This window comes from Lynx rufus, unplaced genomic scaffold (assembly GCF_022079265.1).
Source record: "Lynx rufus isolate CCGP_SWC_20201006 ecotype Redwood Valley unplaced genomic scaffold, mLynRuf1.p SCAF_26, whole genome shotgun sequence".
NCBI lineage: Eukaryota > Metazoa > Chordata > Mammalia > Carnivora > Felidae > Lynx > Lynx rufus.
Window position 1 is genome coordinate 15,940,843 of NW_025814841.1, and position 26,810 is coordinate 15,967,652.

General features: G+C 36.2%; 1 protein-coding gene across 3 annotated transcripts in view; it reads left to right on the forward strand.

Moving 5' to 3' along the window:
- The window catches only part of NBN (nibrin), a 51,513-nt gene extending 25,516 nt beyond the window's left edge, over positions 1–25,997 (forward strand). For 2 of the 3 annotated variants that reach the window (XM_047088932.1, XM_047088931.1), the window contains exons 8-16: positions 18–115; positions 2,968–3,094; positions 5,290–5,562; positions 7,501–7,945; positions 13,643–13,714; positions 14,878–15,033; positions 16,597–16,710; positions 24,576–24,625; positions 25,815–25,997. In XM_047088932.1, coding sequence (XP_046944888.1) covers positions 18–115; positions 2,968–3,094; positions 5,290–5,562; positions 7,501–7,945; positions 13,643–13,714; positions 14,878–15,033; positions 16,597–16,710; positions 24,576–24,625; positions 25,815–25,845 — 1,366 coding nt within the window. In that variant the 3' untranslated portion in view covers positions 25,846–25,997. The remainder of the gene's footprint in view (positions 1–17; positions 116–2,967; positions 3,095–5,289; positions 5,563–7,500; positions 7,946–13,642; positions 13,715–14,877; positions 15,034–16,596; positions 16,711–24,575; positions 24,626–25,814) is intronic. The other variant, XM_047088934.1, reaches the window with a different exon arrangement.
- Positions 25,998–26,810: the final 813 nt, after the last annotated feature.

Sequence of the window (26,810 nt, forward strand, 5' to 3'; positions counted from 1 at the left end):
CTATTTTATTTTCACAGGCAGGGTCTTAGACCTATTCCTGAAGCAGAAATTGGATTGGCAGTCATTTTCATGACTACAGAGAATTACTGTGATCCTCACGGCCAGCCAAGTACAGGTAATTAAAGCATTATTTTCTTGATTCTATAACATCTTTATTCATAACTTGATGATAGACTGTATGCATATTACTCTGTACTTGTCAGGGATGACCATTTTCACCATCTTTTAACACTCCTCTATCCGTTTATTTATTTGATAAATATTTGTAGCTGCCGTGTACTGGGCACTGTTGCTAAGTGCTGAGGATACAGTGGTGAATAAAGTAAAACAAGATACCTGTTCTTGTGAACTTTATATTCTAAAGGTCAAGATTCAGTTAATAAACAAACACATTGGACAAGTTCATGTAAGGCCAAGCATAAAGAGAAAGCTAAAACAAGACCTGAAATTTTCTCTCTGTAACTTCTACTCACGAGGTCTGCTGCCATTCCTTCTCAACAGCCAGTGCCCCATTTGAACCTTCTGTTGTCTGATTGTCCTGAGGGCTGTTGTAATTGCACCAATGATGGTCCTGTCTCCATAGTCCCCTCTACAGTTAACATTTCACTTTGCCAATAGAATCAGCTTACCTTTTCTTAAAACCTTTTACTAGCTCATTATTTATGAAGTAAAACCCTGAGCCCTTCATCAAGAGTTCTGAGCCCTCAGCAGTTTAGCTGATAAAGCCTTTCTCCCATCTTCATCTTTTTAAAAATACATCTCCCTACAGTATATATGTGTCATATTATTTATAGTTTCCACACTCCTTGATCTTGCTCATCATGGTCCCTGTTCTAGAATGTCAATACTGCTCTTCAAAATTTGATTCATTCTGCAAATGCTTACCTACTTCATGAAGTTTTTCTAAGTTGTTTTGTCTCCCATAACTCTCCAAATCAGAATTATTGTGTCTTCTGTACCCCAGTAACTTTTTTGCATTCCAGTTAGCGTTTCTTCTTACTTTGAAATGTAACCAGTTTCCATGCCTCTTTCAGCCACTAGATTAATTATCTGTTACTAATTTTGGATTCCCTGACAGCACCGCGCATAGTACTTGTCTGTACTAGGTATGAATGTTTCCTTAATTGAACTAAATTGTTGGTACACAGGATTATCTTTGCCAGTGTGGAGCAACAAAGTTTTATCATCCACTGTTGGAAATGTGTTATGGCCAAAAGGGCCTTAGAGATCATCTAATCTGTCTTTCTTTCAAAAGGTAAGAGAGCTCTCAAGGCTGAGAAAAGATAAGGTTCCGTAAATACTTCATGTTCAGCCCAATCCTAAAGCTTGGGTGTTTTGAACACTTAGACTAGTACCTTTTCTATTGTATCATTTCATATAGAAACAGGGTCATAAGGAGTAAAAATCAACATACAATCAGTAGTATTAACTTCTTGCAAATACACATAGGTGGGTCTATATAGTTTCCAAGTCCTAGACATCTGACTTATAAACAATTTTACACCATAACCCGTTGTGGGGGAATAGACAAAATCCTGTATCTTTCCCTTTCTCCCCTCCTTACTTTCTTCCTTCCATATTTTTTCATTTATTAATTCAGATATTTATTGAATATTTGTAATATACCTATAATCTAATCACTTGGAATAAAGAGGTGAGCCAATCAGATTCCTTCCTATATACTATTTTTAGGAAGGAAAACATTATAAATCTTTTGTTGACAAACATCACTTATTTGGATCTTTACATTCTACTTACAGTTTCTTTTAGTAATAATGTAAGTATTTGTAATTATTATTTTTTACAACCTTAGGGGCACGCTGACATGAATTCTAAGGATATGTGTGTTTAAGGAGATGTGAATGAGCTTCTAAGGAGGTCATATAAGGAAAGTGACAAGTCATTTATATACCTGAATTTGGAATCAGCAATAAACATTTATTTAGCACATCCTATGTCATGAGGACCTAACAAGTGATAATTTAACTTAGTAGATGTCAACTTTTTAAAATTTTCTTTTAATAATTTAATTCCATTAACTTATTTATATGTACTGTCTGAAACGTTGCTCAGGTACCAAAGATTTAGATATGAACAACAGCCAGTTCCTACTCTCGAGATTCCAAGTCTAATAAGGGAAAGTAACAAGTAAACAAGCGTAATATAAAGTGATGATAACAGCTAATACAGTACTTGCATAGTACTTACTGTTTCCACGCATTTTTTTAAGTGCTCTCCATGTATCAATTCATTGTGCCTCAAAACAAAATGATCCAGATTTAATGAATGAGGAAACTAAGGCATAGAGAGGTTAAATAATTTAATGCAGGTCGTGTAGCTGATGGTAAGTGTGCAAAAAGTTAACAGTGTGATGTAAAGGGTGGTATGGGAGCTGAAATGAAGGATACCTAATTCAGTGTGGGAGGTTCAGAAAAGTATGCTGGAAGAGTGGCACTTGAATTAAGTTGTTGTTCTAATTAATGAAAAGATGAAGTAATCATTATGGTTTTCTGGAGTGACCACAAAATTTGTGCCTAAAACTATTTATGTCTTTTTTTTCAGATAGTATTCCTTCAGAAAGTGAAACTCACTTTAATTTTGATTTGTGTAGACCAAGTAGGGTCGATATTCTTTCTGTGGGGAAGAAATGCAATTTTTTGGCCTACTGACTTAAAGCATAATTTGAATTATAATTTGTTGGTTTTATTTTTATTTAAGATTATACTTCATGAAAGATTTGATGTAGCTTTAAAATGATTTGATGCAGATAAGCCCATTACAAATGCCAACAGGCTGCTTTTAGGCTATTTCGTTAAGTATTTGTTGGCTCCACTGACTGAAGATAACTGTGTTCTATGTTACCAACTTACTTCCCTCGGCATGGAACAGTCTAACCATTTTAAGTGAAAAAATGTTCATCTTGTGTCTAGCAGTTATGATTCTTCCTTTTGCTTGTGTGATTTACAGCATTGAAGATGACTCCAGGGCCAAGCTTTTCCCAAGGCTTGTCTGTCAATGAAAAACTAATGCTAAGTGCCCCAGTGAACACTACAACATATGTAGCTGATACGGAATCAGAGCAAGCAGATACATGGTAAAGCTTCATTGTTAACAGACACTTAATTCTATCAGTGAGTTAATAGTATATTTAAGAAGTAAAGTCAGTGCCACTTTCAGATTAGTTCTTAGGAGATAAAGTATGGGAGAATGGGATTGTCATGTTTTAGGGCAAGATTGGTGAACTTTCTATAAAGGACCAGAGAGTAAATATTTTTGGCTTTGTGGGTCGTTGATCTCTGTCACATCTATTTAGCTTTGCCATTGTAGCATGAAAACAGCCTTGGACAACATGTAAATGAATGTGTGTGGTTGTGTTCCAATAAAATTTAATTTACAAAAATAAGTGGGAGGCCAGATTTGGTCCATAAGCCATAGATTGCTAACCACTGTCTTACAAAGTTTTTTTGTTGTTGTTTCTTAGAAATGCACATGGAAGACCAAAAAGAATTACGCACTTTTTTTGTGACTGGTGAAATAACTTTGAAATAAATGTGTACTGTATAATGTTGCCTTTATCTGAATATTACAACTTTGGAGATACTTTTTTTTTTTTTTTTTATGTTTGTTTTTGAGAGAGACAGAGTGTGAGTGGGGAAGGGGCAGAGAGAGAGAAGGAGGTGCAGAATCTGAAACAGGCTCCAGGCTCTGAGCTGTCAGCACAGAGCCCGATGTGGGGCTCGAACTCGGGAACAGCAAAATCATGACCTAGGCTGAAGTCGGACACTTAACCGACTGAGCCACCCAGCCGCCCCTTGGAGATCCTTTCTGTGTTTCTACCTGGCTATCTAAACAATTAATATTTGTTTGTGAAGATAGTTTTCTAGTAGTTCTCTATTTGAAGAGGCCTTTTTTGTTCTTTGGGGTTTTTTTTGAGCAAGGGCAACTTATATATATTCTTCGGTATTTTTCATTTAAGATAGTATATTTTAAATAATCCATAATAAACTATTCATATTGAAAGATATTTGTGATATCACTATATTGGATCATATTTAAAATTTTAATGTATCCTTTTGTTATATTGAGGTCAGATATAACTTTAGAAATTTTTTTTAATGTTTGTTTAGTTTTGAGAGAGAGAGAGCGCAAGCATGGGAGGGGCAGAGAGGGAGACACAGAATCTGAAATTGACTCCAGGCTCTGAGCTGTCAGCACAGAGCCCCACATGGGGCTCGAACCCACGAACCATGAGGTCATGACCTGGGCCGAAGTTGGATGCTTAACCGAATGAGTCACCCAGGCGCCCCATATGTAACTTGCTTTTTTTTTTTTTTTTAAACGTTTATTCATTCCTGAGAGACAGAGACAGAGCATGAGCAGGGGAGGAGCAGAGAGAGAGAGGGACAGAATCCGAAGTAGACTCCAGGCTGTCAGGACAGAGCCCAACACAGAGCTTGAACCCATGAACCGTGAGATCATGACCTGAGCCGAAGTCGGACACTTAACCGACTGAGCCACCCAGGTGCCCCAGCCTAGATGTAACTTTTTAAAGAGAAACTATTAATGTTTTGAAAGTCATCTGTATGACCACTTTAGTTTTTTGTGAAATAAGAATATTTGTGTGTGTGTGTGAAATAAGAGTATTAAAGGCAGTATATGTTTAACCATACATTGTAGAACCATGTGTGTGTTTTCAATATTTTTCTGGTAGAGAATAGAGTTCTATTCTAGGGACTACCATCTGGCTGGAATATAACCATTATTAGTTCATCTATATTCTTGCCATCTGGGTAGAATATAGCCATATCAGTTCATGTGAATCTAAATTTATCTAATTTAGTTCTAAAGGGAATCTAAATATCTCCTTATAGATGATGCTGGAATTGTAGAAGATTGTTCTTTTTCTGATTTTCCTTTTTTTAATTAATTTTTTTGCATGAAAATAATTCTGAAATTTTAAAGTAATAATTACCTAGGTTATCACCTAGTTTAATTTTTAATAGAATACTAGGGTGATACTCGTGTGTATGGTAGTTTTTTATAATAGAGTATGCCGGACATTGTGTGCCGTAAGGAATGAAGAAGAGAAAGTTATCATTTGTCTTTAGGGAGCTTTGATGAAAAAGGAGTGACTTTCTTGAGGTAGTGAAATATATTCATTTAATTATTGTCTAAAGATAATTATGTTCTAAAGCTGTATCACATTAGTACTATTTAGAGGACTTTGTTTCTAGATAAAAATTGCTGTAAATCCACTTGTTTACCTTGCATTCTTTTCTTTTGCTACAGCATGGATTTGAGTGAAAGACCTAAAGAAATCAAAATCTCCAGAGTGGAACAGAAATTCAGAATGTCTTCACAAGAAATATCCGCTGCGAAGGAACCCCACAAAATAAGCTCTAATGATAATAATACAGTATCAAATACTCTGGTTAGGATGAAAATCCCAACCTATCAGCTTTCACCAAATAAATTCTCAGGTGTAAATAAAAGTAGAGATCGGGCTTCTCAGCAGCAGACCAACTCCATCAAAAACTACTTTCAGCCGTCTACCAAAAAACGGTATATTTTAAAATAATGCTTCTGTGTCTCTGAAAAATATTAATATCTGTTATATGATTATAGAATGGCATTTAGTCTGTGTTCTGCTTGAAAATGCTTCTGTGGAAAACTGACTCTTTGACCTCATGCCCTTTCAGATATGTCCAAATCTCCTCCTTCACTAAGGTCATTGTAGATAGATTATTTTTTCCTAGATAGCTTAGCTTACCTGTTATTTCATTTTACCATGCTTCTTTTGAAGAAGAGCTTTCCCACACCTCATTCTTTCAACTTCTCTTACCTCCTCTAAGACCATGCTCTCAGTTAGTTTCTCAGTTTCCAGTGCCTTTAATTATTCTAGGTCCTTCTCTTTTCAAAAGCTGTCTGTCCCTTTTATTTTTTGAAACCTTCCCTTGACTTGGTTCTTTCCTCTAGCAAATGCCTTTTGTCTTTCACAATCACTATTAAACTTCTCAAAAAAAGATATTACTGTTACTGCTCCCATTGCTGTATGAAATAATTCTTAACCAGCAATATTTCATCTTGACATGATGTCCTTGAAAAGTAACCATTGACACAGTTGCTAGCTCTAGTGGCCTTTGGTATACTCAACTCTTGAATCTTTATTCTCCTTACAGTGTCTTCTCGGAAGTAGTAGTAGCTTCTGGTTGTTTTGCTTCTCTGCCCCCTTTGAGGACTTCTTTCTTTTTTCATACTACTGCTTTTTATGTGTTGTATGTGGTACCTTCAGAGTTTCATGACTTTGTTACAGATGATCAATATATTTGGCCTTAACTTAACCTTTAAACCTCACTTCTGCTTTCCCACAGGAATTTTCTGCTGTTTTCCCAAATAATTCACCTAAATCTTTTCTCCTCTGTCATCGATTATGTATTTTTTCTATTAGTAGTTCACTTTGTCAAAATCTTTGACTCTCTATTCTACCCCCCCAAAACAATATTGTAATTCTTATTTTCATTGTTTCCTAAATTCCTCCCTTTTCATCTGTTTGTATTGCCAGCTCTCTGATTTAAACTCTACCTAAATTATTGCAGAAACCTCTTGATAAATCTGTCCAGTACCCTGATACTGTATTTGTGTTATTAAAATATCACCTTGATTATTCCAAATTAGCATGAATTCAGTAAACTTTTGGGAAGCAGAGATCCACATTTTTATGTTCCCTGTGGATGTTAGAAGTACAGTATATAAATGAATAAACTATTCAGTACTTAAACAGTATTGTATAGAAAACTCTTATAGTCACTTTTTAAAAAAAAATTTTAATGTTTATTTTTGAGAGAGAGAGAAAGAGACAGAGAGCACTAAGTTGGGGAGGGGCAGAGAGAGGGAGACACAGAATTCAAAGCAGGCTTCAGGATCCAAGCTGTCAGCACAGAGTTCAATGCAGGCCTCGACCCATGCACTGTGAGATCATGACCTGAGCTGAAGTCGGGCGCTTGACCAACTGAGCTACCCAGGCGCCCCGTGTATTCACATATTACTTGCAGTGTATAGTCTGTGCTGTGTTGTGGATAGAGCTACTCTGACTTATTACCTTGAATTAGCTCTCATTAACCCATCAGGTTTTATTTCCAAGGTAATTTTTCCCTGCCTGCAAGTTCCCTACATTATAAAGTAAGCTGTTGTTTCCCGGCAACAAATCCTCTGTATTTTTATATCTTCCTACCTTTTCCCCTCCATTGATTTATTAGCTACTGCTGCCTTAGCAGAGAAGATAGACTTCTCCCTATTGTTTTAGCCGTTGGGTTGGCAGTCCTATGAAAGCAGTAGTCTATATGAATTATGTACTTTTTTCAGGTGTCCTTTTTTTTTTATTCCCAGTAATATTAATAAAAACAAGAATATTGTGCATTAAATGGGAGGAAGTGAATATTGCCAGATATCAGCTGCGTTCATTTTCTGTTTTGTTTTCTTCTCTCCTTTTTTAAATCGAAGGGAAAGAGATGAAGAAAATCAAGAAATTTTTTCACCCAAATCAGCAAGAATAGAAATGTCTTGTTCTCTGTTAGAACAGACACAACCTGCTCCACCCTCAGTATGGAAAAATGAGGAACAGTCTCTATTTCAGAGTGAGCTTCTGGAAAAGAAACCAGATAACTTACTTACAGATACAGATTTAAAATCCACTGTGAAAAGTTCTGCCAATGAATCTCTTTCTACAGACAAACTAAGATCAGAAAAAAGAAAAGAAATTGATGATTTAGCCATTGAAGATGAAATATTGGAAGAGTTACTCAACACAAAATCAGAGTTAGAAATTGGAGTGAAAGTTCAAAAACAAGAGGAAGATGTCAATATTAGGAAAAGGCCAAGATTGGATATAGAAACAAATGGCACTTTTAATTATGGTGAAGCAATACCAGAAAGTAACAGAATATCTGTAAGTAACCTTTTTTAATGAGAAGTATCACAGACAGAAACTTAGAAGATTAAAAAGAAATTTAAGACAGTAGAAGCATCCACTGTTTCCTTGAAAAAGTTCATGTGTTCAGCACCCAGTATTAAGTGTAAGGATTTGTTGGTGGATAAGGTAAATATTAAAAATAGTGTTTCTTTGACAGTATATAATAAATGACAACAAACTGTTGTTCATGATTAATATAGTTCCAGGCTGTATTATTACTATACTATTACATGAGACCTTTGGCACTGATGGTAAGTATAGGAGATGCCTTAATAGAGCAAGCAGACATACCAAAATGAAGAAAGTTAGTAAAACAAACTATGAAATAAATTGTTAGATAAATCAGGTATAACATCAGTAGGAATTTTTATTTTCATTTTGGTCTTTAATATCCTATTTTCATGAATGTCAATAACTTGTCTTACCACTTTGATCTAAGAAAAGTCTTCAGATTATTTTGTATTTTATGCCTAAGTTGCCCGCTTCTGTAGAATAGTTAGGTCATTAGGTGAGAGCATGGACCTGATGAAGTAAAAATATAATATTCTGATCTTTCATTTAGGTTGATTAGCTCTACTCTTGTTCATGGTTGTGGTCACTCCCCTCCTGTAAATGGCTACTGCATAAGGACAGGACTGAGTAAAAGGATAAAGATTAAGTGGTTGGAAGGTATAATGATTTAATAAGTATTTGTTAACCTAGTGTGTATCAAGCACTGTAAATCTATAACTACTGTTGAGAAAACAAAGTAGGTGTCCTGTTTAGCCTATATATTGGCATCTTCCTATGAGAGAAAATCCTTATTATTTGTTAGTTTATTTTGAGTGAATCTTAAATGCCTTTCTGTGGATCAGATGCATCAGAATCAGCTGGTGAGCTTTTTTTTTTTGAACTTTATTTTTAGAGAAATAGGGTGCATGTGAGCAGGGGAGGGGCAGAGAGAGTGGTGAGGGGCAGGGGGAGAGAGAGAGAGAAAGAGAGAGAATCCCAAGCAGCCTCCATGCCATCAGTGCAGAGTAGAGCCCAACCCAGGGCTGGAACTCACAAACCACGAGATCATGACCTGAGCCAAAATCAAGAGTCGGACGCTTAACCAACTGAGCCACTTAGGCACCCCAGTTGGTGAGCTTTTTTAAAAATATGGATACCCAGACCAAAATCCCCAAAGATTTTGATACATCCAGTTTTCTTCCCAGAAAATGCTCCCTCATTTTTAGTTCAGAATTCCTTTTGCTGTCTTTAAAAATTCTAAAATCAGTGGCTTAAATAAGGTAGGGTTCTTTTGTTCCTATAAAAGAAGCCCAGGGGGACAAAACATAAGAGATTCTTTTTTTTTTTTTTTAAACGTTTATTTTTGAGACAGAGACAGAGCATGAACGGGGGAGGGTCAGAGAGAGAGGGAGACACAATCGGAAGCAGGCTCCAGGCTCTGAGCCATCAGCCCAGAGCCCGACGCGGGGCTCGAACTCACGGACCGTGAGATCGTGACCTGAGCCGAAGTCGGACGCTCAACCGACTGAGCCACCCAGGCGCCCCAAAACATAAGAGATTCTTAAATATGAAGAACAAACCGAGGGTTACTGGAGAGGTTGTGGCAAGGGGGATGGGCTAAATGGGTAAGGGACATTAAGGAATCTACTCCTGAAATCATTGTTGCACTATATGCTAACTAACTTGGATGTAAATTTTTAAAAATAATAAAATAAGCCCAGAAGTAGGTAACCAAAGCTGCTTGGAAGTTCCATGGTATTAATTTCTTAGGTGTCTCTTTTTCTCTCTACTAGGTGGCACCTCTAGCCATCATGTCAACTTTCCAGGGAGGAAGAACAAGGTGGAGAAGGGGACAGGGTAAAAAGGCCTCTCCACTTAAGTTCCCCCTCACATTCTAAGGAGCTCTTTCAGAAACCTCACTTTATAACTTTGGTTATTAGCCAGAATTTAGTAATGGTCTGCATGACTCCCTGTCCCTCACCTTTAGTCTACAAGAGAGTATGGGAAATGTTTTAAGCTTGACACATTGCTGTCCCTAACAAATTTAGCATTAGATAAGTAAGGAAGAAAGAATAGACAGTGAGATCCTGTTTAGCCAAATTGAGAACTTCAGAGAAAGGGAGGTTCTTTATTATCAAAGATTAGCTGTCACTTTACAGAAGAGGTTACTTGAACCAAGTGGTTTATATATCCTGTAAGTTACTTGCTTAGCAATTTCCACTAGAGTGGAACTTCACGTTGGTTTCATGTGGTATTGGTGAAGTCCAAGGGATGATTTCCTAACTACATTTAATAAATTTGTATCTCTTTATAAAGGTATGTTTATTTGTATTATGAATTTACAATGTTATTTTAGCTCCAGACTATTCCAAAATTTGTGTTCAGACTACTTAATACTATAAGCATTTAATCTTTAGAAAGTTAGACTCTATTTATATTATTTTCATTACACCGTGGAAATGCATTTCCCTTGCAGTGTATCTTTCCTCCTGTACTCATTTTTAGTTTTTTCTGGTATGTTCTTATTTTCTTTCTCTAGTCTTGTGCTATTACATGCTTTCATTTTTTTAATAGCCTTTTTTTTTTCTTCTATCCCAGATTGGTCCACTGTTCACAGTGGCTACAGCTGTCTGAAAATGGTTATGGTTTTAATAGCAGAACTCTTTGGCCCCTCCTGTATGGCTGTTAATATTCTGAAATACTCTGCATTGACTGCACATTCTCCCAGGGTTCATGGTCACTCAGGGTTGGGCATTTGATCCTAGAGTGGGAGAGACAGGAAGTGATCATTATACACCAGTGATACGGGATTTAGTAAACAGTCTTTTGTGTATCTGAAAAGACCTTTCATTTAATAGCTGAGCTTTACGTGCTGTATATTGATACTAGGGCATACAGTTACTTTATTTTGTTCTGTGGTTCTGTAGCATAATTTCCTCTGTCCTTACTTTACTACTTTAGAATTCATAACATTCTAAATAAAATTACAGAAATCTTCTGGAGGATGAATAGTGATTTGATTGTGATATACTTTTGGGTATATTAAAAGTTCAGTCACTGTATTCTAACACTCTACATATTTAGTAAGAGCCTGTTATTTTGCTTTCAGTGTAAGATAATTTTTGACAACTTTTTATTTTGAGATAATTGTTGATTCACATGCAGTTGTAAGAAATTATATAGAGAGATCCAGTATACCTTTCATCCTGTTTCCCCTAATTGTAACATCTTGTATAATTACAGTACAATATCACAACCAGGAAGTTGACATTGATGCAGTTCATCAACCTTAAACAATGGGAGATTATTTTTAATTTTTTCACTTTTATCGTTTTAAGAATTTGTTGTTGGAAAGTCCTTGTAGATGAGGTGTTCATGGAATAAAGGAATTGCACTTATTTTTTTTAGCTGTGGAAGTGATTATCAGGAAAAAAATTCTTAATCCTTTCATTTAAAAAACTTAATGCGGGGCGCCTGGGTGGCTCAGTCGGTTGAGCGTCCGACTTCAGCTCAGGTCACAATCTCGCGGTCTGTGAGTTCGAGCCCCGCGTCGGGCTCTGGGCTGATGGCTCGGAGCCTGGAGCCTGCTTCCGGTTCTGTGTCTCCCTCTCTCTCTGCTCCTCCCCCGTTCATGCTCTGTCTCTGTCTCAAAAATAAATAAACGTTAAAAAAAAAAAATTTAAAAAAAAATGCAATTTTAAGGCAAAAATGTGAAACTTCTCTTTGACATTGGATTCCTTAGATTTCTAAAATCTGTTGATGATAGAACCACTCTTTTTCTATTTTGGGATTTAAATATAGGTTCTAGCACATTTATAATACTTTTTATAAGCTGAAATAGAAAGCTTTTGACTAGATATTCCTGCTAGAAGTTTATCCTTATATATATGACAGCTGTGCCTGTGTCGTGGCCTTACAGTTTCATAGTCTCACAAAATGCAAACATGACTCATCCTTCTTAACATTTCCTCTTCTTAATAGCACCCACTGAGTGCAGAGCATCTTTTCTTCACCTCATTCTACCCTCCTGTTCTAAATTAAGGTTTCCACTTCTCTTAACTACAGTATCTTCCAAAACCTAGTAGTAATACCTACCACTTACTGGATATCATCATTCTGTTTATAGCAATTCTGCAGTGAAGCAGTACTCTACACATTGAACTGATTAGGAAATTGATAGTAAGGTATTAAGTAACTTGGCAAGGTTGCTTAGCTAGGTTTTGAACTGGGACGAAAATGTAGGGCTACTCTGCTCTTTTGGCAGTTCCTTTTATCAGCTTTCTTAGAATGACATTCATTTATCCAGTTACTCCAGGCATCGGGCATGCTAACATGAAAGGCTGTCTGAAAGGATAAGTTTGCTAGGCCTTTAAAAGGTAGAATCTCCAGGGACGCCTGGGTGGCTCAGTCGGTTACGCATCCAACTCTTGATTTTGGCTCAGGTCATGATCTCATGTTTGTGGGTGTGAGACCTGTGTTGGGCTCTGCACTGATGGTGCAGTGCCTACTTGGGATTCTCTCTCTCCTCTCTCTCTCTGTCTGCCCCTCCCCAACTTGTACTCTGTTTCCTTTTCAAAATAAATAAATTAAAAAAAAAAAAGAATCTCCAAGACTTGGTGATTGACTCAGCATGAGAAATGGAGAGAGAAGAAAAGAGTATAGGATAATTCCCAAGTTTAGAGTTTGAGTGCTTGGGTGGGTTGTAACATGATTCTCTGGGATGGGAAATAACTGCTCAAGAGGATGAGCAGGTTTGAAGGAGTGGGGCAGTATAAGGGAGAAAGGGCGGGGGTGTAAAATGTTCTGATTGTGATTAACTTGCAGTGGGTGATGTATATGAAAGTAGTGAAAGGGCACATGGTAGGCTTAGTATAAATTTTTAACCTTACTATTGATAAAAGTATTAATTCTCTTTAGTCCCTAAGCAAAAACAAAGTATGTACATTTGTTTTTCTGTCCTTTCTTTCCAACTTTTTATTACAGTTTTTCTGAATTTAATATTGAATCATTGAAAATTTGATGTAAAATCGTATGCTCCCCTAGTGTACCCAAGGGATTATAGTTTTTACTGAAAGTGTCAGAAAGCCATCTATGTAATATGCTCTTGTCTGGAACCTGGTCTGGATATTGGATGTGAAGGAAACTACAAGGCAGTTTGCATTTTATTGCAGACATATATCTTGAGTAATTAAAGTAACCCTATTTCCTTTTTCCTGGATTAAGGGCAATTTAAAATACTAAGTGTAAATTTAGATAGAATCCTTTAAAAATGTTTCTATTTTAGAGTATAAAAGTAGTACATAGCTATGTAGAAATACAGAAAATCAAAACATAACAATTTGTTGATAATCCTACCTACCATCTGTAGATAACCATAGACAATATTGTATTTTATTTATTAATTTTTATTCTGCAAACTTAGAATCAACTGTTAATGTAATTTCATAGCCGTTTTTACTCATTTATACTATGGTCACATCATATTGTAAAATAACTGGTATGAACTTAGATTGTGTCCTCTTTGCTCTTGTAATTCATACTGCAGTGTCTTTTTTTACATAGATTTCTATTCTCAGCTTTTCTAGGAAAGATACTTGAAAATCAAATAACTGGGTCAAGAACATGAATATTTTTAAAGTTGCCATTTTATAATTTCTATGAACAGTATTTTTATTTCTTTAGCAAGAAAATGAAATTGGGAAGAAATGTGAGTTCAAGAAAGATACACTGTGGTCAACTAAAGAAGAACTATCTGTAAGGAAATTTTTCTTTAATTTTTATAAAGATTTGACTTAATGAGCAACATCTGATCAATTACTATTAGTTTACGTTCTTAGGATTCATTATTTCCCTTTGTGTAATTTTGATCTATTTCATAGTTACGCTTACTCTGGGAATAATTTGATCATATTATAATCATGAGATAGCAAAAAGAGGATAGAGAAAAGCCTGAGTATAATTCCCTGCCTTCTGCATAAATGTGTGATCCTGAACAAGTCACTTTCACATTTATGGACCTCAGGTCTTTATAAAATCAGGTCAGCACTTTTCCAACAGGGTGATCATTTATATCAGATAGAGGAATGGATGTGAATTATTTCTAAATGCTAAAACACATTTACAAAAGTATTAAGTCATTGTTAATTTATTAGAGTTCCTAATTACATTCTGTCACTAATAGATGAACCTTGTCTTTTGACTTTCCACTTTTTTTCTTTCTCTCCCTGTCTTTATTTTAGTCCTGTTAGCAACTTCCATTTGAATAGGCAGTAAAAGAGTAAAAAACTTAGATGGTCAGCCTTGAGTTGCTCTGACAATGTTGATATGTAACTAGTTGGTTAATAGAAAATGACCTAAAGAATCTCATCCAGTAACAGGAAGGAATCTTCAGGCTGATTTAATACTGTCAATCTGCAATTAAAAAAATGGCTTTCAGTTAATGAGTAATGAGTGTGTCCAGAACTAATGATTTTTGGAGATGTGAAAAATAATGTTACTGAAAATCCAAGGAAGCTTAAATATAGTAGATGAGAACTTGTAGAACAGATTGTTACACTAATGTTAGTTCATGGTTTTTATGATAAGAAGTAGACAAAACAGATTCCTTGCTGAGAAAATATATAGAAGATGAAGTATTGAGATGATATTCATTGGAATAAGCTACTAAATTAAAAATGCTAAATAGTTTTAGTCTTCTGTCATAGATGAGTGTATAGAGTATTTGAGTAAGTAATATTCTGGTTTTGAAGTAGTTATGATTTGATTTCCAAATACAGAGTTTGGGTGCCAGAAATAAACCTTTTTTACTGTGTTTTTTTTTTTCCTCAGGTATTTGAACTTTTTCTGTAGATGCCCAAATAAGTAATTTTCTTTTCCTTATCTTTTCTGCTTATGTATCCGTCGTAACCCCGTTTAAGATCAAAGATGAGCTTCAGGGTGATGGTGATATGTTTCCAAGGAAGGTGTTACTGACTGAATTTAGATCACTGGTGGTTAGTAACTTTACCTCCAGAAATACATCCTGTGTAAATAGTGATTATGGTCAATTAAAGAATTTCAAGAAATTCAAAAAGGTATGGTATTCCTTTAACTACAGTATCACCAGAGGGCAGCGTTTGAAATGTTTTTAGAAATACTGTTGATGCTAAATAGTAAAAGCGGTTCATGTTGAAAACTGATACTATTTCTTCTGCTTAAAACAGTTAAAATTATTCTAGTAAGAACATAAACTGACAGTTAATGAATATGTGAATAAATATATGTTGAGTATATAAAGAATACATGGAAACAAATTTCATTGAGACTGAATTCTTTAAAGGGTGCTGTTTACCTGGTCTTCTCCACCCTAAGGGGCAGGCTTTAGGCTATATTGAAAGGGTTCGTCTACTTATAATAATGATCTCTGGCTACCTGAAAGGACCTGAAAGTCCTTAAATCAGGACTTTATGAAGATAATAGATCTGTTTAAAATAACTGAGCACATTAAATAATGAAAAGTAGACATTTTACTGTTATGTGTATATATAAAAAATATAAATATGTACCTGAGTGTTACCATCAGCCAGAGTTTCTTCTTTTTTAGGGACTGATAAGGTATTTAGTTTGTCAATATGACTAAAAGGATATTTCCGATCCAGTCTGTATTTTGTTGTCTATTGCTGGGATATTTGCTTCTTGTTCCATACCTACTACTTACTACTACCTTTTGCTTAAGCAATTAATCAGAATACAGTTAATTTTTTCAAAAGTGGTTTCTGTGGAAGACTGCCTTTCACTAGAATATGATCTGTTTGATTCTTGCTGTGACTATGAGGTATTGTAGCTTTTTCTCTCTAATGTGAGCTACTATTAACATTTGTTAATTTTTTGCTTACTATGACAATGTGTAAAAGGTTCTGAACTCCCCTTTCTTCTACTTAGAGTGGAAGATGGAAATACCTCCCATTAGATGGCACCCACTTAATTCTTTTCCATCCCACAGGTGTAGCACATGAATACCACAGGGTTATTCTTAACCGAATGGTTATTTCATGTTCAGTGTCATGTTACCAAGTCTCATTGTTGAATCAAAATTCAGAAGACATACTTTTTTTTTTTTAAGTTTATTTATTTATTTTAAGAGCACGCAAACGTGGAAGAGGTAGAGAGAGAGAAAGAATCCCAAGCAGGCTCCGTGCCATTAATGCAGAGCCGACGCAGGGCTCAAACCCACAAACTGTGAGATCATGACCTGAGCTGAAATGACAGAGTCAAACACTTAACCGACTGAGCCACCCAGGCACCCCTGATACATATTTTTTATTAATGAAGTTACCAAAGATAAAGCAATCCGTGTTGGCCCAGGGATGGCCAAGAGCTATAAAGTAGTACAAGCTTCTGGAAAGCAGTTTGGAAAAATTTTATTTTTTTAAAAAATTTTTTTGAAGTTTATTTTGAAGGGGGGTCAGTGGGGGAGAGGCAAAGAGCAAGGGAGAGATAGAGAATCCCAAGAGGCTCAAAGCTTCACACTGAGCTCGACACAGGGCTCAGTCTCATAGCTGTGAGATCATGATCCAAGCCAAAATCAAGAGTTGGACGCTTAACTGACTGAGCCACCCAGTTGCCCCTAATCTTACTACTTTTACTTTTTTTAACAGGTCATATTTCCTGGAGCAGGAAAACTTCCACACATCATTGGAGGATCAGATCTAATAGCTCATCATGCTCGGAAGAATACAGAATTAGACGAGTGGTTAAAGCAGGAAATGGAGGTTAGTAGGAAGTGAGGCCTAGCAACTTGCTTGGTTTACATTCTGGTCCCTTGTGGTTTCTTTAGAGCACATCCTTCGTAAAACCAAACTTAAGATAATTGGCCTAAGGTCATTCATTAAGGAAAATTCCTGAGTTACAGAGCATTAAGGTTAATTTGTATCTTTACATAATGCTTCTTTAGAGACTTTTAGATTTATTAGTTAAAAAAGATGGGACCCAGACAAATGAGTTAAGTTTACATCCTAATGTAAAGGAGAGAAAAGAGATTTAACCAGCAAAAAATAAAAGAATACTAAAAGATAACTGTTAAAAGATGGTTGTACAGTCATACGGGGGATATTACAAGTAATATCAGTTATATAGTATGTGAATGAACTCGGCTTTCCAAATCTGGAATTATCTTTCAGCAGTTCTGAGAATTTCTCAGTCCTTATTTTAGTATTACCTTGTTCCTGTTTTTCTATTGTATTTCTTTTTTCTTGTATATTAATTTTTTAAGGAATTGCCATAATTTTTCCATAGCAACTTCACCATTTTGCATTCCCACTAATATGTGCAAGGGTCCAGTTTCTCCACATCCTCTCTAGCACTTCATTTAGTTTTTTTTTTTGTTTTTTTTTTTGATAATGTACATTTAACTGGTGTGAATCTCAATGTGGTTTTGATTTGCACTTTCCTAATGATTAATGATGTTGAGCATCTTCTCATATGCTTATTGGCCATTTGTGTATCTTGTTTGGAGAAATATGTATTCAAAAATCTCTTCTGATTATCAGATTGTTTATCTTTTGTTGTTTTTGAATTATGGGTGTTCTTTGTATATTTTGGATATTAGTCCCTATTATCACATATATGATTTGCAGGTATTTTCCCTTTCTCTGGGTTGCGTTTTCACTCTGTTGATTTTGTATTTTGATGCACAGAAATTTTAAATTTTGATGTAGTTCAGTTTATCCGTTTTGTTGTTGCTTACCTGTGCTTTTGGTATTATATCCAAGAAATCGTTCCCAAATCAAATGTCAGGATTTTTTCCCTTTTTTCTTCCAAGAGTATTATAGTTTAGCCCTTATATTTAGATCTTTGATTTTGAGTTAATTTTCATAAGGGGTGTAAGGTTAGAGTCCAACTTCATTCTCTCTAGTTACACTTTCACACTTTGGTTCAATGATACATGAACATACCATCTCGATGGTGAAGTGGGGGAATCTCAAGCCAGTTATACTATTGACAACTGTTTGCTGTGAGAACCTTGCCTTAATGCCTCCTCCCATGGGCAGTTGTTACTGATCCATCTCATTTTTCCCCAGAGTCTAAGTTTTAAGAAGGTAAGAGAAATCATTAAATAATGTTGGTTGATTATTAAGTAGTAATTATTTACATTTAGTTCATATTCTTAAACTTTTAATTATGAAAAGTTTTCAAACATACACAAAGAGAGGAATGAAACAAACCTCAAACACAGGTTCAACAGATATCAGGATTTGCACATCTTGCTTCATCTGTTGCCTTTCTCAACTTTTTTTTTCTTTCTGGAGTATTTTTCTTTCTGGAATATTTTAAAGCAAATCCCAATCATTTTTCATTTCATTTTTATTTATATGTTCAAACATACAGATTTCTGATCAAGTACATATTATGTCAGAGTGTGTCTTCCTATCACTTTACAGTAGGGTACTTAATATAATCAATTCATGTTCAAAACCCTAAACTAGGATCAGCAGCATAATTTTGATACTTGAAATTGCTTTAAAGTTTTATAATTTCGCATACTTGCCTTATGGCATGTCTTCGATCATATCTATAACTAATATGTTGCCTAAGTCTCAGGAAACCAAATCTCAGTTATGACATTGCTCTTTTGGGAAAATATCAACTGCTTTACAGCTCTCCATGTTAGAATGTGATTTTCAAGAACTCACTGTTTACACATAACAGCTGTATATATTTATATACTGCTATAATGAGAACTCACAGGAAAGATTATAAAAATAAGCTTCTCTTTTCTTTCAAATTTTTTAAGAGAGCACGTGTGCATGGGGGTGGGAGAGGGGCAGAGAGAGAGGGAGAGAAAGAATGCCAAGCAGGCTCTATGCTGTCATTGCAGAGTCCCATGGGGCTCGATCTCACGAACTGTGAGATCATGACCTGAGCTGAAATAAAGAGTCAGACAGACGCTCAACCAACTGAGCCCCCTCAGGGTCCCCTATGCTTCTCTTTTTTTTACTTTTTTCCTAGGTGTTTTGAGTCCTAGTGGATATTATGTAAAAGGACCATCTACCTGATTCATAATTCTTTCAACCCCTGACTTTTTTTTTAACTGGAGAATTTAATAAAATTAAGTAAAGTGGACAACTTCTGCCATAGAGGAAGTTACTGCATGGAAGTTAAGATTTCAGAAACATAGGACTATTGAATTGAGAGATAATCAAAGGCCTCCTCTAGGGTTAGAATGTTTTCTTCTTAGTCTTTGTATTGCCTGATTGTCCAGTCCTCCTGGAACCCAAAGGTGGGCTCCAGATAGGTTGTCTCAGCAGGCTATTTGAAGTAGGGCCACTTGGTAATTGAGGGGTGAGGATAATAACTCTTCCCTGAACTCTACAATTTTATATCCCTTTCTTTATCTTATTTTATATATATTTTATCTTTTTTTTTTTTTTCTCTGAAATTTATTTCTTGGTAACTTCTCCACATTGTCTTCCAGTTTGGTACTTTTCCCTTCCACTCTGTCTAGTTGGTATTCCCACCCATTCATTAAGTTTTCACTTAGCCTATTGTATTTTTTCAGTTTTGGATGTCTGTTTCATTCATTTCTAAATCTTGTTCCCTGCTGATATTTGTAAGCTCTTCTTTTGTTTTCTGTGCCTAAAATGCTTGTTGCTATTTATGTTTGTGCTAATCATCTCCTATGGAGCCTTGTTTCCAAGTACATATTTTGTGATCTTTTTATGTGAACCACTCATTTTCCTTATAGTTTGATCTGTGGGAATTCCTTGAGTTCTAATCCTCCAGAAAAGATATGTTGTGTCTGCCAGTCTTGTTCTACTACTAGGAAACCACTTTAGCCTCAGCTGGTGATTTTCTTGGATTACCTAGGTAGTTAATTCCTAGGATCACCTAAAGTACTCAGAAACCTGAGTGAAGGCCAGCTTGTCATTATAAACTTGATAGTTTTTTTCTTTCCTTCACCCTGTGCTAGGGTCAAGGCAGACAAGTTTCTTTCTTACCTTCTTTTGTGTTGTAGACTTTATTCCTCTTTCTCCCTTAAATGCTGGAGTCTTTTCTTAGATTCCTCATCTTTGATTTTCTCTCATATCACTCATCACCCATTGCAGACATCAAAGGCAGAGCCCAGTTTTTTTATGGTTTGTGGATACCCACAGAGGAGGGCAAAAGCTGGCTGTGTTGTTAACTTCTCAGGGTTTTTGTTCTTCTTCATTGTGGGTTTAATGTAGTCTCTAGCAATTTGTTTTTAAAAATGCTTTTTAATTAAAAAGTTGTTACAAAGGTCACTAAAAAATGGAGGTTGTTCAAGGTCACTTAGGATATGTAGTGTCAAAAAATGGAAGAATGAAAATGACATCTTTCCTCCTTTCTTTTTTGAAAGAATAAATGGCCTTACTATTTAAAATGTACATTTCAAAGAATTATGGTACTGCCCAAAAGAATGATGAGGTTACAATCCTGAAGTCCAGAAATAACCCATGTAAATTCAGTAAACTATTCCAGACGTCTCTTTATTGAGGAGGAGTAATAGGACAGAGTGCAAGAGAAGGGGAGGATCGATAGAAGAAAGTAAAGCTGAAAGCATTGCTGAATTTGTGCAAATGTTTCTTCTCAAGATATTTTGTTTTCTGAGATGCATCTAAGACCAAGGGGTGATAGATACGGAAAAAAAACCACTATCAGATTAGAATCAGTATTTGTTTCAAGGTGGTTTTTGGCTCCCTGCTGTCAACAGTGAGGAGATTGTACTTCCTCCATTCTCCCTGCTCCCGCCCATCTTCTGACAGTCCTTTCTTACCTCCCTTTTAAAGGTGATTTGCACTTGCGAGTCAGAAGCAGTGAGAATGTGTCTCAGTGTTTCCCAGTTCTCCATTTGTTTTCCCTGAAATACAGTATGTTATTTTGATCTGCAGATGCATTTCTTTTTATTTCAAGGAACTCTTCTGTTACATCTTTGAAAGCATTTTTCTATTTGCTGGGTTCTGTATATTTAAGATGTAACCATCCTTTTATTAGATCACCTTTACTCTCTATACCCATTTCTTCTGCACTCCCTGTGGTTTTCTTAAGCTCTTTCACTGTGTCAAAAATTCAAATTTCAGTTGTGTCTGTTATTCTTCGTCAGCTATATGACCCTGGGTGGATTACTTGATTACTTTATGCTTGTGTTTCTTCCTGTGTAGAATGGGAATAATAATAGTACCTCCGTTTCACAGAATTTTTGTGAGAATTAAGTAAGATGCTATTTATAAAGCATTTATAACCATGGAAAGAGTCAGTGTTAGCTATTTCTAATTTATTTGATTCTGAAATGGTGTTATTAATAGGTCTCAGTGTTTTAGCATTTGTTCCCTTCTCATTGTCATTGTATTTTGTCATCTAACTTTTTGGTTCTCCTTTTATTGCTTTCATGTTCTTACTAAATTTTTTTTTTTAATTTTTTTTTTTTTCAACGTTTATTTATTTTTGGGACAGAGAGAGACAGAGCATGAATGGGGGAGGGGCAGAGAGAGAGGGAGACACAGAACCGGAAACAGGCTCCAGGCTCTGAGCCATCAGCCCAGAGCCCGACGCGGGGCTCGAACTCACGGACCGCGAGATCGTGACCTGGCTGAAGTCGGACGCTTAACCGACTGCGCCACCCAGGCGCCCCTACTAACTTTATTTTTTGATCCTTGGATTGTTATTTCTTGCAGACTAAGTTCTTCATTTATTTTGCATGTTCTGTTCCAGTTGCTGTCCTCTGTTTCCCCTTTAGTATGTGGAGTAGTTTTTGGTTTTCTATGATCTTGGCAGCTGTTTGGAGTACAATACCCTGTCCAGATACTGTTTGCTTTGCGAAGCATCCTGTGCTATTTTATGCAGGGATTACAATCTAAAGACAGTTTGTGAGGCAAAAAGTGAATGTAGTTGAAATTACTCCTACCTGAGCTCTTAGCTTGCTGGTGGAGAACAGAATGACCCTTGTGCCTCTGTAGCGTCAGTGTGGCAGTGTGCTCGGGGCTGCAGTGCATGTCGCATCTGGTTTCTGTTGCCTGGAGACTTTGAATCCAGGAAAGGAAAGGCTCAGCTGGACCTGTGCATTGCTTCCCTGGGGTTGGAATTAAATGTGTACCAGGGAGCGTATCTTCTCCCAGAAGACAATCACCTGCCATTTTAGGTTGTTTACCTAATTTGTCAGGGATGTGTGGCGCCTGTGCCTGGTCAGTGTTAGTCCCACTCACTTCCCCGTGCCATTTGTCCCTTCCCAGCAGCCCACCAGTGGTGTTTTCTTTTGCCTGCTCAGGCTGCTTTTTCCCAAAATTGGAGTATTGGTAAGCATTCTCAGGTTGGTTTTAGTTCTGTGGCATTGTTTCATGTGCTGGGGCAGTGTTAGAAACATCTGCATCAATCTTTTGGTTCTTTGCAGGCCACTTTTTTCAAGACTGTGGCTCCTTGATTATTATGGCTGTAAGGTTTTACTTGTTCTTGGACAGGGAGGGTTGAGAGAATGACAGTGTAGCTGCTGACTTCTTTCGGTCTTTTGTTTATTTGATTAGAATTAGTAGAGTCTGTGTTCCAGATTTATTCCACCAAATCTCTCTTTGCTAGAACAATTTTAGGTGAACTAGGTCGGATTCACTCTTTAAGATAATAGAGTTGACTTTGTTGTGCAACTACACTGTCTGTATAGAAGTATGTTACTGCTTTGACATCATACTTCCCCAGGCTGGTCCCAGCCGCTGTTCTTAAGTATCTTTTGCCTTTCTTTCATTCTTTGTCAGTTCTTCCTTTGGTGCTTCTGCTGTAGACCAGTCTTTGTTTTCATAATCACTGAATCTGTTCCTGAAGTTTCCTTCAGTTTAGGATATTTTCATTCTGTGCATTAAACATAATAATTCTTTGAGACATTATCCAACCTGATTGGAATTTTGAAAGACTGGAGATGTAATTCTCCCAAACCTTTAAAAAGATGTCAGTAATATGAGGATTTCTATTTCTTAATACTATTTTACTTAATGTTTCTACTAAGACACATAAAGCTGATTTTTCTTTACAATTGTTCTTTATTAGAAGTTTAAAATTAGCATCCCCTGCCGGGAAGCCTTTAAGGATAATTATGATAATGATACCAGCCACTTTTTTTGACAGCTCCTTGATAAAAATCATTATCTTCCCATTTATGTGCTGCTATACCTATTAGAAAATGTGGAAAGATGTAATTTCATTTTGATATTTCCCTGTATGAATAGAAAACCATTCTGGAAGAATCCCTGCAAGTCCTTCATCTAGGCCCTTTCCACAGATTCAGAAGCTCTGTAATAGCCTGTTAAGACCTGGTGGTGCTCTTCTTACTTACGAAGACCTGGTCAAATCCTGTTCTTCATACGACAACCTTAAGTTACTTAACCTAACTCTTTGTTCCCTTATTGGTTAAAACTAGGATAATAGTCTAATAGTAGTAATGAAGTTATATGAAGATTAAATGAAATTTTTTTTATAAAGACTTTTAAGATAGTGTCTGGAAATACACAAATGTAGGTTGTTAACATAAAAATAAACAGTATGTACATTCAAGGAACTTCTGGTCTTTTAGGGAAGATATGATACAGGGTGGAAATTGATACGACAAATCTGAGTTGTAGAGCTGAAGTTTTATGGGGGTTCTTCATAGCAGATGTTATTTTTAAATGAAGAGGATTGGATAATCATTGGTAAAGAGGTGAACATGTTCCTGGGCACATAGTAGGCCCTAAATTATTATTGAATGAATGCACACTGAAAGATTGTCAGATAGGGGAAGAGGAAAGAAAAGAGGTAATCTTCTGGGCAGAGAGAAAAATATGAACAAAAGCAGAGAGGGATGAGATATTTGTTGGGAGGTGAGTCTGGTTGGTTGGTTGTTTTGTGATTGAGTTTTAACAGACATACAGGGTTTATGAAGAGGGAGGTGAGAAATGACTGAGAATGTAGAATGGAGCCAGATTATGAAGGTCTTTTCCCATTTTAAGGGTCAAACTCAAGAGTTTGTGTTTCCTTTGGTAGGTGGAAGAAGTCACTGAAGGGTTTTGAATGGCACATGGTAGGATCATAGCTACACTTTAGAAAGAGGGACCCAGCACAGAGTTTTTCTGTTCCTACCTCTCAGCGGTGCATTAGGAGTTTGGCAAGTTTATGTTGAAAATACTTTTGTCAGTGAAGTAATAAAGCATCAGCCTCAGAGCCTGACTTGGGACCTTGGGGGAGAAAACCATTGCAGCTGGAGGCTGCTCTGGTTGAAGATGGGGGTAGATTTTGCCATCTCAGCCCCTTCAGTAGTCCTGTGACCTCAAAACACTTAATTTTTTTAAAGCGTTTTGTTGGAAAAAATATTTAAAAACTCAATAAGCTAGCAATATATACTTATATCGGTTGCCTTTGGGAAGGGATTAACTGGAGAATGCTGTTTAATTAGAGAACATTTGCAGAATTTTTGGCAGAAAGTGAAAATGGAGAGGATCTGGTGAATGGGGGAGATACTGGTAGAGGCAAGAACTCGTAAACCTGGTGACCTTATGGATGTTGAAATCTCAAAAATAACTGTGACTACCCAGTATATAGCAGTTGATGAACCATACATTCGTCATTAAACAAATGTTTGATATTGTGTCAATTTTGACAGGTTCAAAATCAACATGCAAAAGAGGAGTCACTTGCTGAAGATCTCTTTAGGTAAAGTTTGTTTTCTCTTGAATCTTTGAGATGTGTATAAAATACCATTTTACTCATAGAGATTAAATATTCATTTCTTCTGACTTTAGAAATAGACGTTTAGTCCCTTCACCTAAATAATGTTTTGTCTTTAATGTATGTATTTTTACTTTGAGCACCTCTTAATTAGGTTTGCTAGATATGTCTTTGAGGTTTGGGGTTGATTCAGTTGAACCTGAATCACATGATATTTAAAATTTGTATGGGGGCATTCATGCAAAAGAAGGGTCCCGCACTGGGTGAATTTGGCTGGATACATTTGTGAGATTTTCAGCTCTGAGTAGAATTATGAATGAATGGTTTTTGAGTTAAGACAAAATACCAGAGCATTTGTTTAGTTTTAGTTGGCACAAGCATAAAAACAAGAGGCTGGATTAGAGTTTCAAATCAGGTTTTTGTGGGAGGTTGAGAGGCTTTATAATGGGTGATTATAATTTAATTCTGACTTAACACATTTTCAGCATTCCTGCAGGCCGGAAACCTTATAATAATTAGCTCTCAAATACTCACAAATAATATAAAATAAAATTACTTTTCCTACTGCTAGGTAGATACTGGCTAGGGGAGAATAACATTTTCCCAAATTTAGTTAAAGGCAGAACCAAGAAGTACTGTGTCTCAGAGTTTGTTTTGCAGCCAATTTGATTCTTTAATTTTATTATTAACAGTATATATCATTGGTGAAAATGGTGACATATGGTGCTGATTTTTAAGTAGTTAAAGGAGAATATATGGTTGCCAGCTAAATTTGTTGAAATACTGTAGGAGAAAATTTTATAAATAAGTCTTACTTTTGGCTCATAATACTCTCTTATGCAGATGTTATACTTTAGTTAGGAGTTGGAGGAGTCTGAAGCCATACTGGGAAAGGTGGAAACATTTAGTTTTGAACTGTTTTCATTAATTATTTTAATGCTTTTACAGGACTTTTTGTTATTGTTGATGATGTTTTATTTTTACCAAATATTCATCTAACCAACATCAAAAGGACAAAAGAAAGTAAAAATATCAGTGCTTAATGTATGATCCTAAGGATAAAATTGGTATGCTCATTGTTTGCCAGAGTGTAACTATATTTTGAAAGCTCTTTAACTTTGAAAGTGAAAGAAATGCCATCATTTATCTAATGCTTTAACTTTTTTCTTTGCAGATACAATCCTAATGTAAGGAGGAGAAGATAACTGAGGATTTTATGAAGAAGTCACAGGAAAACATTTCCATCAAGCATTTATGTCCTTTTCCTCTAGGATATATACATAAAGTACATAGAAGAGATTTAAATTACAAATGTTTTAGGCCCTAGATTTGTTGAATAAAATGCACAGAATTCCCATTTCTTTTGTGTGTGACAGTATTATTCAGTTTCCAGTCTTTGTCATCTCATGTCTTATGGTAATTTTTTCATTTTTAAATGTGGTTGTTTACTTATTGAATACTTAACATAGTCACAATTCAAAATGCTAAAACTATAAAAGGATAAGAAATTAAAGTCTCCCTTCTACGACTGGTCTAGCTACTTGGTTCCCCTCAAAAAAAAAAAAAAAAAATACAAAACTATGATCCTTCTTTCTTATGAGTCTTTCTGGAGATTTCCTATTAAAATTTTTATGCATATTATTTTCAGTTATTTCCTACAAAAATGATAGCATAATATATACACTGTTCTGCACCTTGCTGAATAGATTAGAAGATCATACACGTATCAGAGCATACTCCCCCCCCACCATACCATAGCCTTCCTTGAGCTGAAGTGACCCAAATGAAATGGATTTCCGTGATGAAGATGTCACCACATATCATTCTAGTACTAGAAAAGACAATATGAAAGACTTCTTCAAGCTTGTATAATGGGAAGACTTACTTGGTGATCTTACTGAGCTGGGTGTACCTCTGTTTTGAGCTTCTTAGAGTCCTAGTTTTCCTACCTGCAAAGTGTAAGTGATAAGATTGTCTTCCATGAAGGGGCGCCTGGGTGGCGCAGTCAGTTAAGCGTCCGACTTCAGCCAGGTCACGATCTCGCGGTCCGTGGGTTCAAGCCCCGCGTCAGGCTCTGGGCTGATGGCTCGGAGCCTGGAGCCTGTTTCGGATTCTGTGTCTCCCTCTCTCTCTGCCCCTCCCCCGTTCATGCTCTGTCTCTCTCTGTCCC